Source organism: Puma concolor, chromosome D3, assembly GCF_028749965.1.
Source record: "Puma concolor isolate L17-30 chromosome D3, mPumCon1.1.hap2, whole genome shotgun sequence".
In the NCBI taxonomy this organism is placed as follows: domain Eukaryota; kingdom Metazoa; phylum Chordata; class Mammalia; order Carnivora; family Felidae; genus Puma; species Puma concolor.
Window position 1 is genome coordinate 9,678,215 of NC_141678.1, and position 14,523 is coordinate 9,692,737.

A 14,523-nucleotide genomic window follows, 5' to 3' on the forward strand; every position below is an offset into this window, starting at 1 on the left:
CTCCAAAGCAAATACATGCCTGCAAGCAAACTTTACTGAAGCTTTTTGGAGGCACAAGGGGGAGTGACACATCACACAGGGTTCGAACTATCAGTCCAGTCCTTTCCCACCCTCAACATGCATCCTCTCCTGGAGATCATCCCCTTTCCCTAGCCCAGGACTTTCCTTTTTTTCTCTTGTTCTTAACTCTTCATGACCCCTCTCTCCCTCCCTCCCTGCACTCCGCTGCCTCATCCTTTTCTAACACACAGCAAAGCATCTGGGTACAATCTGCACCCTCTCACCCACCCTCCACCTTGGTCAGCAAATCAAGGACCTTCCTTGGAGAGCAGCGGTGGTTGTAAATGATAAGTCATCTTCCTGCCAAAAAATTGTAGCTCCTGCTGGTCTGCCCGTGCCTGATCATCTCATAACAAACACACATTTACAAGTGCATATAAAAATATGTGAAGAACACAAAATTGTGTGTCAATGATAAACCTTTACTTTCTGTTATGCAATCCTTCATTAATTATTAATTAAGAGAAGAATTTCCTTTATCCGGAATGTGTGGTATCTTACTATTTTTTACTTGTTCTACTACAAGCATCTTTCATTTCAGTGCATATAACAGGCGTTTTGTTCTTTTCAACAGCTACACTATTACTTAAGATATATATATATTTATATATATGTATATGCAATTGAATAAGCCTCTATTAATGGATATTCAGGTAATATTGCTTTTATAACCACTACACAAAATAGGGAGAATTTAATTTTGAGAATCATAGTTAAAAAAAGAAGACACCAGGGCTCCTGGGTGGCTCAGTGAGTTAGGCGTCAGCTTAGGTCGTGATCTCACGGTTTGTGGGTTCGAGCCCCATGTCAGGCGCTCTGCACCTTCCATGTGTGCGCGTGCGCTCTCTCTCAAAAATAAACATTAAAAAATTATACACATATATATATAATTATATATAAAACTTATATATATATATATAATTATATATAAAACTTATATATATATATATATATATATATATATATATATATATATATATATATATATAAAATTACACATGTAAAAGACACCACCGCAACAGAAAACCAGTGTCCCCGTGGGTTTCTCCTGCCCATCATCAGTTTACTACAACTTTCATGTAACCTGGAGGAAGAGCCCCCCTGGAGTGCGAGGATTAGTAGGCCTCTGGGCATTAGTCATTTCCATAAAAGGGAGCAAAGCATTTGTGTTCTGATGATGAGTCGTCCACCAGTCTCTAACCGCCCAGAGGGATTTCATGACTTGTCCAAACTAGAGCAGAGCTTGATCACAGCGGAGGGCCGGCTATCCTGTGGATCGGATAACCCCACAACTCTCTTGAGCGCTGAATCCTGCAGCTTCTTGTTCACTTTACTTTGCTCCAGCAAACATGTTGTCGGACCCGTTACTCACCACAATGTCTTGTATCATCAATGCTAGTCCCTAGCTCATGGCTCCTCTGGAATGGTACTCAGAGCTCATTTGCATCAGGACCTTGTTATTCTCCTCCTAGCCCCATGTGCACGGCTTCCTCCTTTTAACGACCTTGTACTTAGCCCAGACCTCTATATATTGCCTACATGACGCTGTACTTGATCTGTTTCCCTCTGTTAAGACTGTGAACCCTCCAATAGTAGAGACCAATGTATCTAGAATAGGTGCTCAATGAATGTGTGTTACATGGCCTGAAATGACATATAACACATTGTACGGGGGTGCCACTGAAGGACTGCATTATTCTAAAGTCAGGAACATGGGCCTGGGACATGGAGACATGGAAAATGGCCTCTCAAGATTGAAAAGGGACATTCGAACCCTGCTAGTCAACGGTTGGGTCTTAAACCAGCAGCATCGACCTCACTCGGGTACTTGTTAGAAATACAGAATCTCAAGCCCCAGCTCAGCCAGAGTGAACTCGAATGTGCATTTGAATAAGATCCCCAGGGGATTTATCTGCACCTTAAGGTTTTAGAAGTACGGAACCAGAAGAGGTGCTGCCAGGCCTTCAGACCAACTGACTTATTCTCGTCCTGAGTAGGTGACGAGGCTCTTGAGGAAGGCACAGTAAGCAGCACACTGTAGCAACCCTTGCCTCAGCCATGTCAATAGGAGCTTGGGCGGGAAGTGGGGCTATGGCCAGAATCGGGTTGGTCCTCAGTTCCAGGATGAGCTGCCACTTCACTGGATGGATGATCCAGCCCACTGCTGGGCACACAGTAGGTCCTCAAGAAATATTTTATGTATGAATTACTGAAGATGGATTAAGCCTAGTTAACCTCTCTTAGTCTGTTTCCTCATCAGTAAAATGGGAACGATAATAATCACCATGCCCACCTCTAAGGGCTGTTAGGAGGTTAAATGAGATAAGGTAGGTGAAGGTTACCATAGAGGTGTTAGTTCCTATCACAGAATAAAGTGTGGGTATCTGAAGAGTTTGGAAAGGAGGTAAGCTGTGTTTCACCCAATGCCAGGTGCCATTACAGGTGCCATGCTGGGGGCAGGTAAATGCAAACTTGGTTTCAGAGAAGGGCAGCAGGAAAGAATTAACAAAGGCTTCCTCTGTTAGTGAGTTTGTAGGGAATTTCCACTTTCTGCATTAACCCCCGAACTGTTCAACTCTTAAAAACTAATGACATACACAGTGCTTCTGAAATGGGAAAATAAACTCCACTAGAGGGAAAAGATAGGGGAGAGGGATAAAGGCTGTATGGTTTCCAACTACTTTTTGGTCTCAAATCTTCACAGGCTCCACTTGGAATGAGAGCTATACCAAGCCACCAGGGGAAAAGAAAGCAAACACACTTCCCTGGCAATTGCTCAAGCAGACTATCCAGTAAGTCAGATGACTATAAACCTTTCAGACTCAGAAGTCCACCACCCTTGTTCTAAGCACTTAGGAAATTCATGTAGCGGCCTGGGTCTGTTACTACTTTAAGTGGACTAAAAAAATTTTTTAATGTTTATTTTTGAGATAGAGACAGAGCATGAGTGGTGGAGGGGCACAGAATGAGAGAGAGAGAGAGAGAGAGAGAGAGAATCTGAGCTCTGAGGTGTCAGCTCAGAGCCTGATACAGGGCTCAAACTCACAGACCACGAGAGCATGACCTGAGCCGAAGATGGACATTTAGCTGACTGAGCCACCCAGGTGCCCCATAAGAGGACCTTTAAAAAAAAGTTTTTAAAATTTAAGTGATCTCTATACCCGATGTAGGGCTTGAACTCATGACTCTGAGATCAAGAGTTGCATGCTCTTCTGACTGAGCCAGCTAGGCGCCCCTTTAAGTGGACTTCTGTGTTAAGAAATAATTCAGTTTAGGGGCGCCTGGGTGGCTCAGTCGGTTGAGCTTCTGACTTTGGCTCAGGTCCTGATCTCCCAGTCGGTGAGTTCGAGCCCCGCGTCGGGCTCTGTGCTGACAGCTCAGAGCCTGGAGCCTGCTTTGGATTCTATGTCTCCCTCTCCCTCTGGCCCTCCCCCATTCATGCTCTGTCTCTCTCTGTCTCAAAAATAAATAAACATTAAAAAAATTAAAAAAGAAATTAAAAAAAGAAATAATTCAGTTTAAAAAGGAAAGATCCTTTTGAGAGTAACGGGGTGGTTGTATTGTTTTTTGTTTTTGTCTTTTTTTTTAATAGGGTCAAATTTACATAACATAAAATTGACCACTGATCATTTTAAACTGCAATTTGGTGGCATTTAGCACATTCTCAATGCTGTGCAACCACCACCTCTATCTAATTTTAAAACATTTTCACTACCCCAAAAGGGAATTCTGTATCAAGGAAGCAGTTACTCTCAATTCCCTTCTCCACCCGGCCCCTGGCAACCACTGTCCACTTTTTGTCTCTATGGATTTGCCTGTTCTGGAAATTTCATATGAATGAAATCACAAAGAATGTGACTTTTTGTTCTGGCTTCTTTCATTCGGCATCACGTCTTCAAGGTTTACCCACACCGTAGCATGAATCAGTGCTTCATTCCTTTTTCTGACTGAATAATATTCATTATATAGATATATATCACATTTCGTTCATCCACTCATCTGTTAACGGACACCCGGATGTTTCCATCTTTGGCCACTGTGAATACCGTTGCTATGAACATTCGTTTACAAAGATTTGTTTGCATACCTATTTTTGATTCTTTGGGGTATACATCTAGGAAAGAATTGCTGGAGCAGATGGTAATTCTATGTTTAGCTTTCGGAGGAGCCGCCGAACTGTTCTCCACAGTAGCTGTAAATCATCTTATGCTCTCGCCAGTATAAAATGTTTGAGAACGTACAAGCGTTCCAGTTTTGCCACATCCCCACCAACCCTTGCCAAGCAGGGTTACTCTTCTGAAACTGCTGATTAAGGGCACTTGTGCATCAGAGAAAATGACATGTGGTGACAGGTTGACTGCAGGTTCTCATCCATCCACCCCTACATTTCAGTCATTGAGCCCCTACCAGTAAGTACTCTTTAACCCCTTTCCTCCCAGTGTGCTCAGTCCTAGTAAATCACCCCTGCCCCCTGGGTTGCTTGTGCCCTTGGATAACCTGGGTATTACCCTTTCCACTGCCTGCCCCTGCATCCCCCACATCCAATCCGTCACTGACTCCTGCTGATTCCACATGGAAAATACATCTCAGATCTGTTCGCTTCTCCCTGCTGTCTGCTGTCATCATCCCAGTCCAGGCTACCATGACCTCTGACCTGCATGTCTCTTCTTTTTAACCACCTGTTATCGGTTACTTATTGCTACATAACAGATTACTACAAATGTAGAAGCTTAAAACAACCCACATTTTTTTAAAGTAATCTTTACACCTTAATGGGGAGCTCAGACTCAACCTCACAACAATCAAGGTGCTGGCTGGGGTTGTAGTTATCTCATGGCTCAACTGGGGGAGGTTCCACTTCCCAGTTACTTATTCACATGGCTCTTGGCAGGGCTCAGGGCCTGTGGGCTGTGGGCTGTTGGCCAGAGACATCAGCCAACATGGTTCTTTGCTATGTGGACTACTCTATAAGGTAGCACACAACATGGCAGCTGACTTCCTTCAGAGCAAATGAGCAAAAGAGTGAGAGGGAGTCCCAGACAGAAGGCACAGTGTCTTTGTAACCTAATCCTAGAAGGGATATTGCATCACTTTGCTATATTCTGTTAATGAAAAGCAATCACTGGTTCTAGGCCACCTTTAAGAGGCGGGGGCTATTGCACAAAGGTATCACGAGGCGCCGTGTTAGAGGCTACCCACTACAAGCTGTCATCTGGAAGCCAGTGATTCATGTCCTTCCCACATGCAAAATGTACTCTCTCCCTTTGAAGGGTTTCAAAACCCTCATCCCACTACAGCATCAGCAGGAAGTCCACAATCTCAAAACTAAATCAAGTCTAGGTGAAATCCCGTAAGTATAGTTTCTGAAGTACATTTCTTCAAGCACAGATCCTTTCGATCTGTCAACTTATGAAAATTAAGGAGACAAATTATTTGCCTCCCCCGCCCCCCCAACACTCAACATAATATGGTGGGACCAGGCTAGGACGACAGCAATGGACATTCTTGTTCAAGGGTGGGGAAGTGAGAGGCACAAAGGAGTCACTGGTACATAGTACGTCTGAATCTAGCTGGGCAAATGTTGGAAACTCCCTGATGAGTTCTCAGAGCCTGAGAATAATTATCCATGGCTCTTGGCTCCACTCTGAGTCATCCTATTTCATAAGAAGTAGCACATATGTGTAGCTGAGCAGCTCTCTCAGTCTGCTTCCTGCCAGAATTCTGGAGGTCTGAAGGCCTCTTTTCATCCTGTACGGTTTCTCCTTCAGTCCAAGGGTCCAAATACAACTCATTCAAGAACTTTGTGGGATTCCTGGGAACCTTATAGGTAGTTCACACCATTAGACCACAGCCACACCCGCATATCTCCCTGAAAAAAGTCCTCTACCTTCAACTCCTGCTGTGAGTGCTGCGGAACAATGACCTTAAGCTTCCTAGAGGCCTTAGGTTTGACTGAGAGGATCTGAGAGATGCATCCTGAATATCTATAAAGGATCTTTTCCAGAAGATTGAATAGGCTTCTGAGATACCATCTTTAATGGTCTGAGGTCTTAACAAATTATATAGTCACATCTCCTACTTTACCTTTAGGCCATGTTACGGTCCCTACCAAATTTATATGTTGAAGCTCCAACTCCCACTGCGATATTTGGAGGTGGGGCCTTTGGGTAGTTATTAGGTTTAGATGAGGTCAAGAGGGGGCACCTGGGTGGCTCAGTTGGTTAAGTGTCTGACTTTGGCTCAGGTCAAGATTTCATGGTTCATGAGTTTAAGCCCACATCTGGCTCTGTGCTGACAGCTCAGAGCCTGGTGCCTGCTTTGGATTCTGTGTCTCCCTGTCTCTCTGCCCCTCACCCACTCGTTCTCTCTCTCTCTCTCTTAAAAATAAACATTTAAAAATTTTTTACAAATTAGATGAGGTCATGAAAAGGGGGTGCCATGATGGGATTAGTATCCTTATAAGAAAAGGAAGAGACTAGAGGTTCCTCTCTACCACACATCAAGAGGGTGGTCACCTGCAAGCCAGGAAGAGGGCCTCACCAGGAACCAAATCTGCCAGCACCTTGATCTTGGACTTCCTAGCCTCCAGAACTGTGAGGAATGTCTGTCTGTTTTTAAGATGCCCAGTCTACAGTATTTTGTTATAGCAGATTTTGGTACTGAGAAATAAGGCTGCTGCTGTAACAAATCCCTAAAAACATGGAAGTGGCTTTGAAACTGGGTGGGTGGGTAATGGGTAGAAGCCAGAAGAGTTTGGGGGTACGTGCTGGAGATGTGGGTGGAAAGGTCCATTTTGGTGGGGCATTAAAGGAAATGGGGAACATATTGTTGGACAATGGAGAAAAAAAAAAGTGGTCTTTGTTGCAAAGTGGCAAAGAACGTGGCCAAACTATGTCCTAGTGCTTTTGGAAGACAGAACTTGTGAGCAATGAAACTGGATATTTAGCAGAAATTTCTAAGCAGCATTTGAAGAGCAGCTTGGTTCCTTCTGACTGCATATGATAAAATGTGAGAGGAAAAAGATGAACCTAAGAAGGAATTGTTAAACCAAACGGACCAGAACTTTTTAAAAATTTGGAAAATTCTCAGCCTGTCCATATTGCAAAAATTTAGAAAGTGTGTTTGGAAGAGAACACTGAAGGATGTGGCTGGACTATCATGTGACAGACATTATTGGATTATAGGAGCAGAAACACTGCCTGCTTGAACTGAAGGGAACCGAGACAGGAAGAAACGAAGGAAGGCTTCTGGACTTCTTAGATTCTACCAAAGAGGGCAAAAGAGCTAACTTGCTGTGAATGTGCACTATTCTTCGAGAGGACGATTCCAGAGGTAATTCAGAAATCATCAGGGCCGATGGCTTGGTTCCAGCAGGCTAGAGAGGCTTCATCTGGGGTTTGGTGGCAGGGCTACAACCCCAGTGGGTCCAGAGGAGAGTGTATCAAACCAAAGAAGATTATTTTCCAGCCTTAAAATCTACTGGTATTTGCGTTGTTAGGTTTTGGACCTGCTTGCGACCCAGCACCCCTTTCCTCCTTCTGATTTCTCCCTTTTGGAATGGGAACGGCTATCCTACACATGTGCTACCACTGTATTTTGGAAGCACGTAACTAACTTATTTGATTTCACAGGTCCACAGCTAAAGAGGAATTTTGTTTCAAGATGCATCACACCTATAGTCTCATCCACATCTGATTTAGATATTTACATCCTTTGGACATTGGAGCTGATGTAGGAGGCTTAATTTTTGAGGCTGTTGAAATGGAATGAATGTATTTTGCCTGCAAGGAATTGAATTTGGTGGGGGCAGGTATTTTGTTACAGCAACCTGAACTAAGACAGACCACATTTTCCTTACAGTGCTCTGGATTTGATCCTTGCTTCACAGCCACTGCTAAATTTTAGCACTGGCTGCCATCTAGAGAGACTAAAAATTTCAAAACAAGCAAGTCCTGGCTCCTTCCTGTTTAATAATCTGCTTCTCTTCTCATGTTGTACTACAAGGAGCAAGAAGAAACCAGGCAGCACCTCCTGCTTGGAAACTGCCTTACGAGATCACCAACTTCATTGGGAACATTAGTTCCTTCCACACAATTGCCGATGTCAGTGTTGCCAAACCTTGTGCTACTTCAAAACCAGGATCCTCTTTCCTCCAGTTTCCAAAAACGTTCCTTACTTCCTTTTCAGCCTTAATTCATAGCATCTTCAAAGTTCAGATTTCAGATAGTTCATCTCAAAGTTCAGTTTGTTCAAGATAATTTAAGCTTTCTCTAACTCACTCCTCAAAATCTTTCCAGCCTCTGTGCACTGTCTGGTTCTCAGCGACTCCCACATTATAGGTAGTTGTCATGGCAGCCTCCCACTTCCAGGCACCAAAATCCGTATTAGTTATCTATGCTGCATGACAAATCACCCCCAAACTTAGTGCCCTAAAAACCTTTTTTATCTTAGTTTCTGTGGGTCAGGAATTTGGACACAGCTTAGCTGGGTGCCTCTTCCTGGCAAGAAGGCTGCAATCATCTCAAGGCTCAAATAAGGAAGGATCCATTCTAAGGTCATTTATGTGGTCTTTGGCAGGCCTTGCGTTCTCACTGGCAGTTGGCAAAAGACATTAGTTCCTTGATATGTAGACTCCTATAACGGGGCAACTATCGTGGGCTGATTAGTATCCTCCCCTCCAAATTCATGTTTACATGGAACCTCAGAATCTTGACCTCTTTGTAGATGTAATTAAGATAAAAACTATACTGGATTAAGGTGGGCCCTAAATCCAATGACTAGTGTCCTCCTAAGAGGAGAGGACACAGAGAAGAATATGTGAAGACAGAGGCAGATACTGGAGTAATACATTCCCTATTGGCCAAGGAATGTCAAGGACTGCCGGGAGCCACCAGAAGGTAGAAGAGGTAAAGGATTGAACCTTAGAGCCTTTAGAGGGGGCATGGTCCTCCCAACATACGGATTTCAGACATTTGGCATCTAGAATTGTGAGAAAATAAATGTGTTTGTTTTAAGCCACCCAGTTTGTGGGAACTTATTATGAAAGCCCCAGGAAACAAATAAAGTAACTCACATTTGAGCTGGCATCCTTCAGAGCAAATGAAGAAGAGAGTAAGAGAGTGCCCAAGAGAGAAGCCAAAGTCCTTCTGTAACGTAATCTCGGACATGACATCCCATTATTAGAAGCAAGTCATTAGATCCTTCAAGCAGGGTGAGGGGATTACACAAGACCATGAATACCAAGGGGTAGGCATCACTGATGACTACCTTAGAGGCTTACTACCACAGCCATTTCCCCAGCAAAAAAATGGAGGAAACCTCTCCTTTGGGCTCTGCCTTCTCCATTCATTGATTCCTTCAGCAAATATTTATTAAATATCTGCAGTGGGCTGAGTATTGAGGATGTGGTCAATAATACAAATAAGATTCTGTCCCTTGAGATTATTTACAGTCTAGTTGGAGAGAGACCACTAAAGAATAAGAAACAATAAATATATAAATAAAAACTACGAGATAAGTATAAGGAAGTAAGTTATGAGACAATAGGAATATCTGATTTAGACTGGGGACAAGACTTAATCCTGTCTTCCTGATAAAGTGGTATTTAGCATGTGGTTGAAGAGGGGCACCTAGGTGGGTCAGTTGGTTAAACCGGCTGACTTTGGCCCAGGTCATGATCTCATGGTTCGTGAGTTTGAGCCACATGTTGGGCTTTGTGCTGACAGCTCAGAGCCTAGTTTGCTTCAGATCCTGTCTCTCTCTCTCTCTCTCTCTCTCTCTCTCTGTCTCTCTAAAATAAATAAACATTAAAAAAAAAGAAGAATGTGGCTGAAGAATATGTAAGAAAAAAAAAGAACTTGTACAAATTAGGCTGTGTGTGTGTGTGTGTGTGTGTGTGTGTGTGTGTGTTGGGAGGGGAGAGGGAAAGCATAGGTAGGTAATGGTCGAGAAGTTAAGCTGCCAGACTCAGTGTTTGAGGCTACGGACCTCTCTTCTTCATCTCTGCATCTTTATTATGTAGCACAGTGCCTGGCACAGAGAGGCACCCGATAAATTACTACTCAATCAATGAATGAATAAAACCAAGGCATCTTTGATTTCCTGTTATGCATAATATCAATTCATTTAGAAATTTCCTCCCAATGTTCACTGATGGATCAGTGTTCTTAATTGGATTACAGGCAGCACAGGCAAAGTTGCTATTACAAAAAGACTCGAATACATGAAAGCTCAAAACAATAAAGGTTTATTTCTGTTTCTCATACAACAGTCCTGGGTGGACATATAGGTCAATGGGGGCAAATGTTCTCCACTTAGGAATCTTCCATCTTGAGGCTGTGCCTTCTCCAGAACCAGAATCGCCCAGCTGGCAGGGTAAGTAGGAGCACCTGTTGACGAATTTTCTGGGCCAAGCCTGGAAACTGGGCACATCTCTTCTGTACACTTTCCGTTGGGGAGAGCACAGGCACATGGCCACACCTACTTTAGGGGGCTGAGGAATGTACTGTAGGCATATGGCCAATAAAGATGACAACCAGGTCTGCACCACAACTTGACTTATCCTCTGGGATAGCGCACAAAACCCTCAAATTAACCTCGACAGAAAAAAACCTGTGGATTCCCCACCCTCAGCCTCATCAAACCTTTCATTCACTGAATGGCACCATCATCCATCCGGTTGCTGAAGACAGACTCCTGGAAGTTATTCTTGATTCATTTCTTATTCTTACTTTCTACGTTGAATCCTTCAGGAAATACCGGCAACTGTACTCCCAAAACATACCGTAAATCCATCTACCCGATCTTTGCTGCTACCTCCTTAGTTCGAGTATCAAATAATCTCTCATCTGGATTGTTCCAATCACCTCTTAATAGCTCTCCATGTCTCCACTCTTGCTTGCCCATAGTTCTCTATCTAGCAGAGTGATCTTTCGAAACATAACTTTGATCACATCACTCTTCAGTTTAAAATCTTTCAGTGACATAAAATAAAATTCAAAGTCATTACTATGAACCTCAAGGTGTATGATACAGCCCTGTCCACCTCTCCAGTCTCATCCTTTATCGTTCTGTCCTTTTACTCCATCTGCTCCAGCTACAACGAACTTTTTGCTACTCCTCGAACATTATTTAGCTTATTTCCGCCTTAAGATTTTTGCACTTGCTGTTCCATATGCCCAGAAATCTCCTCCTCAGATTTCCAACAGACAGCTCCTTCTCATTCCTCAGAGGTCTCAGCTTCAATGTTACCTCATGGGAGACCTTCCCTGATCATCTACTAGGAAAAGTCCCCACAACCAGTTATTCTCTTACCTCAGCATCCTGTTCACTTTCTTCTTAGCATCTACAAACTCAGTGCTGTCTCCTGTTCATTTGCTGCTTAGCTCTCCTGAAAGTGAGAGCCACTGAGCAAGGACGGGCTCTTGATCCTATTGCTTCCCAAGTGTTGAGTAGGCCTGGTACAGATGCCGCTCACTATCTAAGTGAACGAATGAAGAACCACCAAGCGGTGATCAGCCAAAAGCTTCTACAAGGCCCTCCGGTAGGTTGCTGGTGTAGCGGAAGGAGCACAAACTTGGCGTCCAATTCTGACCTGACCACGTCTCAGCTATGGCAAGTGAGTTCGATTCTCTGAGACTTAGTTACCTAATCTGCAAACGGGGGATAAGAACATACTTACCTCGCAGCGTCAAATGCTTACTTCGTAAAGAAGAAAGAAACTGATGGAGAAAAAGAGCTTTACGTAAAGTTAACCCTCCGAATATACAACTATTATTGCTGTTATTACACACAACTCTGTTCTCTTACCTCTGGACCTGCCGGGGACCTCTGTTTCCTCTTGCTCATCTCGAGCCCAAACTCCCGGCTCCTCCGCGCGGGCAGTTACCGGCGGGACGAACCTTCTGGCCCGCACCGGGAGCGGAGAGAGAGAACCCGAACGCCGCTCGAATCAGGTGGTGTACACCAATGGCCCCGCCCCGTCGGGGCCCCCGACCCATTACGTCATCAGCACGGCGCCAGCGTTGCGGAGGGCCCGGGGGCCTGTCCCGAGTGTGGCGCTGCTTGGGGAGGCCCTGGCGGACGCCTGCGAATCAGCTGCGTGGTTTGGGGGCGCTCGGAAACCCCAGCGGACGTCGGCGAGGGGTGCGTGGAGCCGTGGGGGCACGGAGTCGGGCGGCCGGAGGGGCGGCCCGGAGCTCAGGCGGGGCACAGCGCCGGCGGGCGGGCGGCCGGCGGGGCTGCCCGGCGCGGGTGTCCCGGCGATGTGTGGCGCTGAAGCGGCAGCGGCAGCGGGAGCGGCAGCGGCGGCGGCGGCGGGCTCGGCCTTGGCTTCGCGGAGGTGCCGGCGGCGGAGACGGAGGCGCAGGTTCCTCATTAGGACCTGGCGAGCCCGGGCCTAATCGGCGGCCCCGCGAGGCCTCTGCACAGCGCCCCGGACGGGGACCCTCCCCGCCTCGCCCTGCCCCGGGAGCCTGCCTCCCCGGCTGGGGATGAAGCCGGGAGGCGTCCGCGCGGGGCCCAGCACAAAGGCTTGTCCCCGGGGGCCGCCGCCGCCAGCCTAGAGCCGCCCGCCGAAGCCGAGCCGGCGCCAGGGCCCTCATCCCCTCCGGTCCCTGGGGGCGGCGGCTGCCGGTCTCCCCGAGGCCCAGGGGCCCTAGCGCCGAGCTCCTCGCACCCTCGGCTGCGGTGGGACCCGGCACTTGCGCAGCCTCCGCCGCTCCCGGCCGTAGAGACCCCACGGAGCATGTCCGAGGAGAACGACATGGAGAAAGCCATCAAGGTAAGGGGGAGATGCCCCCTTCCTCCCCGCTCTGTCCCTGTGGCATTCATCTGGGCTCAGCCTCAGAAAGCGGAGAGAACTTGAAGCGAGAGATTCCAGCGACTGTCGGGTTTTGATTTTCCCGGATTCCGTGGACTGCGTTTTACAGCCCTGGGGCGAATGGTTTGTGTATGTTTAGGGAGGGATGTCCGACTCCCTCTGACTTTTCTGGTTAAAGCAGGGATGTGATTTGTGCTCAGCTAAAACGGAAGGTGAGTGGCGTGGAGATACTTGATATGAGTGGGACGGAGGGGGCCCTACTACACTTTCGATCACCCCCCAAGTGCCGCCAGTATTTGTTTCCGGATGATCTGCTACAGTACTTGGAGAGTTGGACTTTACCCATCGCTCTCGAATTGTTTGAAACCAGCCTCCTGGAAACCTGCAGGTTCAGAAGGAGGTGGTCCGCCTTCTTACAAAATCCGTCTTTTGGCAAATACTTGTTCTTTTGCGTTTGTTGCCTCTCTTTTTCCTCTTCCCTCCCCTCCTAGGCAGCATTTAATTTATGGAAGAAGAGCTAATGGTGTCCCGTGACTTACTGCTCTGTTAACAACAAAACAAATATGTGTGTTCTAAAATGACCCAAATAAAATGAAAAGTTTTTTAAAAATCTGTTTTTTACTCTTTGTTTTTGTAAAAACCACGAAACAAACAGGCAAACTTTGAGGTACTAATAGTTAGAAAGTTATTATCTAGCTGTAGCTTGGAAATTAGTCTTGTGTAAGTTGAACACTGAAGCGTAAAGTTTGATATGCATTATTTACTTATATTGCAGTATTAAGTCAGAGCATTTACGAATTTTCATTTTCTGTGGTGCCTGGCTGCCTCAGTTGGAAGAGCGTGCAACTCTTGATCTTGGGGTTGTGAGTTCACACCCCACCTTGGGTGTAGAGATTACTAAAAAATAAACCTTAAAAAAAAAAAAAAGAATTTCATTTTCCCTTGAAGGACAGGCATCCATTGGCAACTTGGAGTTATTTTCCCCTTCAGAACACACTTATAAAGTTACACTTCTAACAGTTTTTGTTTTGTTTTGTTTGGTGTAGTAAAGTTTATAGAAATCAGTCATTCCAAAGAAACTTAACCTTTTAAAGGAGGCATGAAAATATACACATTAAGGAAGATCAAATTTTACCACAAAAAATGTTCTAAAACACTGCATTTTTGTGGGAGGGGGTTGGATTTTATTAGTACAGGGTCAGGAATGGTTACCTAAAGTTTTATGACTGGGTTGTGAATCAGAGCATATGCGGCAGATTTTTAAATTCAAGTCTTGTCTGGTTTGTGCCAGGTGCTGTCTTAGGCACAAGTGGTACAAAGCCAAACTTCTAAATGTCCCTGCCTCTCATGCAGTTTATAGTCTAGATGGTGGAGTTAGGTAAAAAAAAAAAAAAAAAACAAAAAGAAAAACACAACACACTGCAAGTGGTTATAATTAAGTATAAAAAGGGTGGGGAGTACTATATTAGGAAAAGTAGTCAGGAGAGGCCTCTCTGAGGAAGTGACATTTGTGTGGAGCTCTGAAGGCAATGAGGGAGCAAACCTCCACTGTCTTGGGGAAGAATATTCCAGGCAGTGGGAACAGCAGATAAAAAGGCTCTGAGGTACGTTCAAGTCTTGTGTGATCCAGGAAAAGCAAGGTG

The 14,523-nt window shown here is 45.4% G+C and overlaps 1 protein-coding gene across 5 annotated transcripts in view; it reads left to right on the forward strand.

Moving 5' to 3' along the window:
- Nucleotides 1-12,225: 12,225 nt before the first annotated feature.
- The window catches only part of MAPKAPK5 (MAPK activated protein kinase 5), a 42,259-nt gene continuing 39,961 nt past the window's right edge, over nt 12,226-14,523 (forward strand). For 2 of the 5 annotated variants that reach the window (XM_086681710.1, XM_086681711.1), the window contains exon 1: nt 12,226-12,841. In XM_086681710.1, coding sequence (XP_086537836.1) covers nt 12,806-12,841 — 36 coding nt within the window. In that variant the 5' untranslated portion in view covers nt 12,226-12,805. The remainder of the gene's footprint in view (nt 12,842-14,523) is intronic. The other 3 variants (XM_086681707.1, XM_086681708.1, XM_086681709.1) reach the window with 3 other exon arrangements.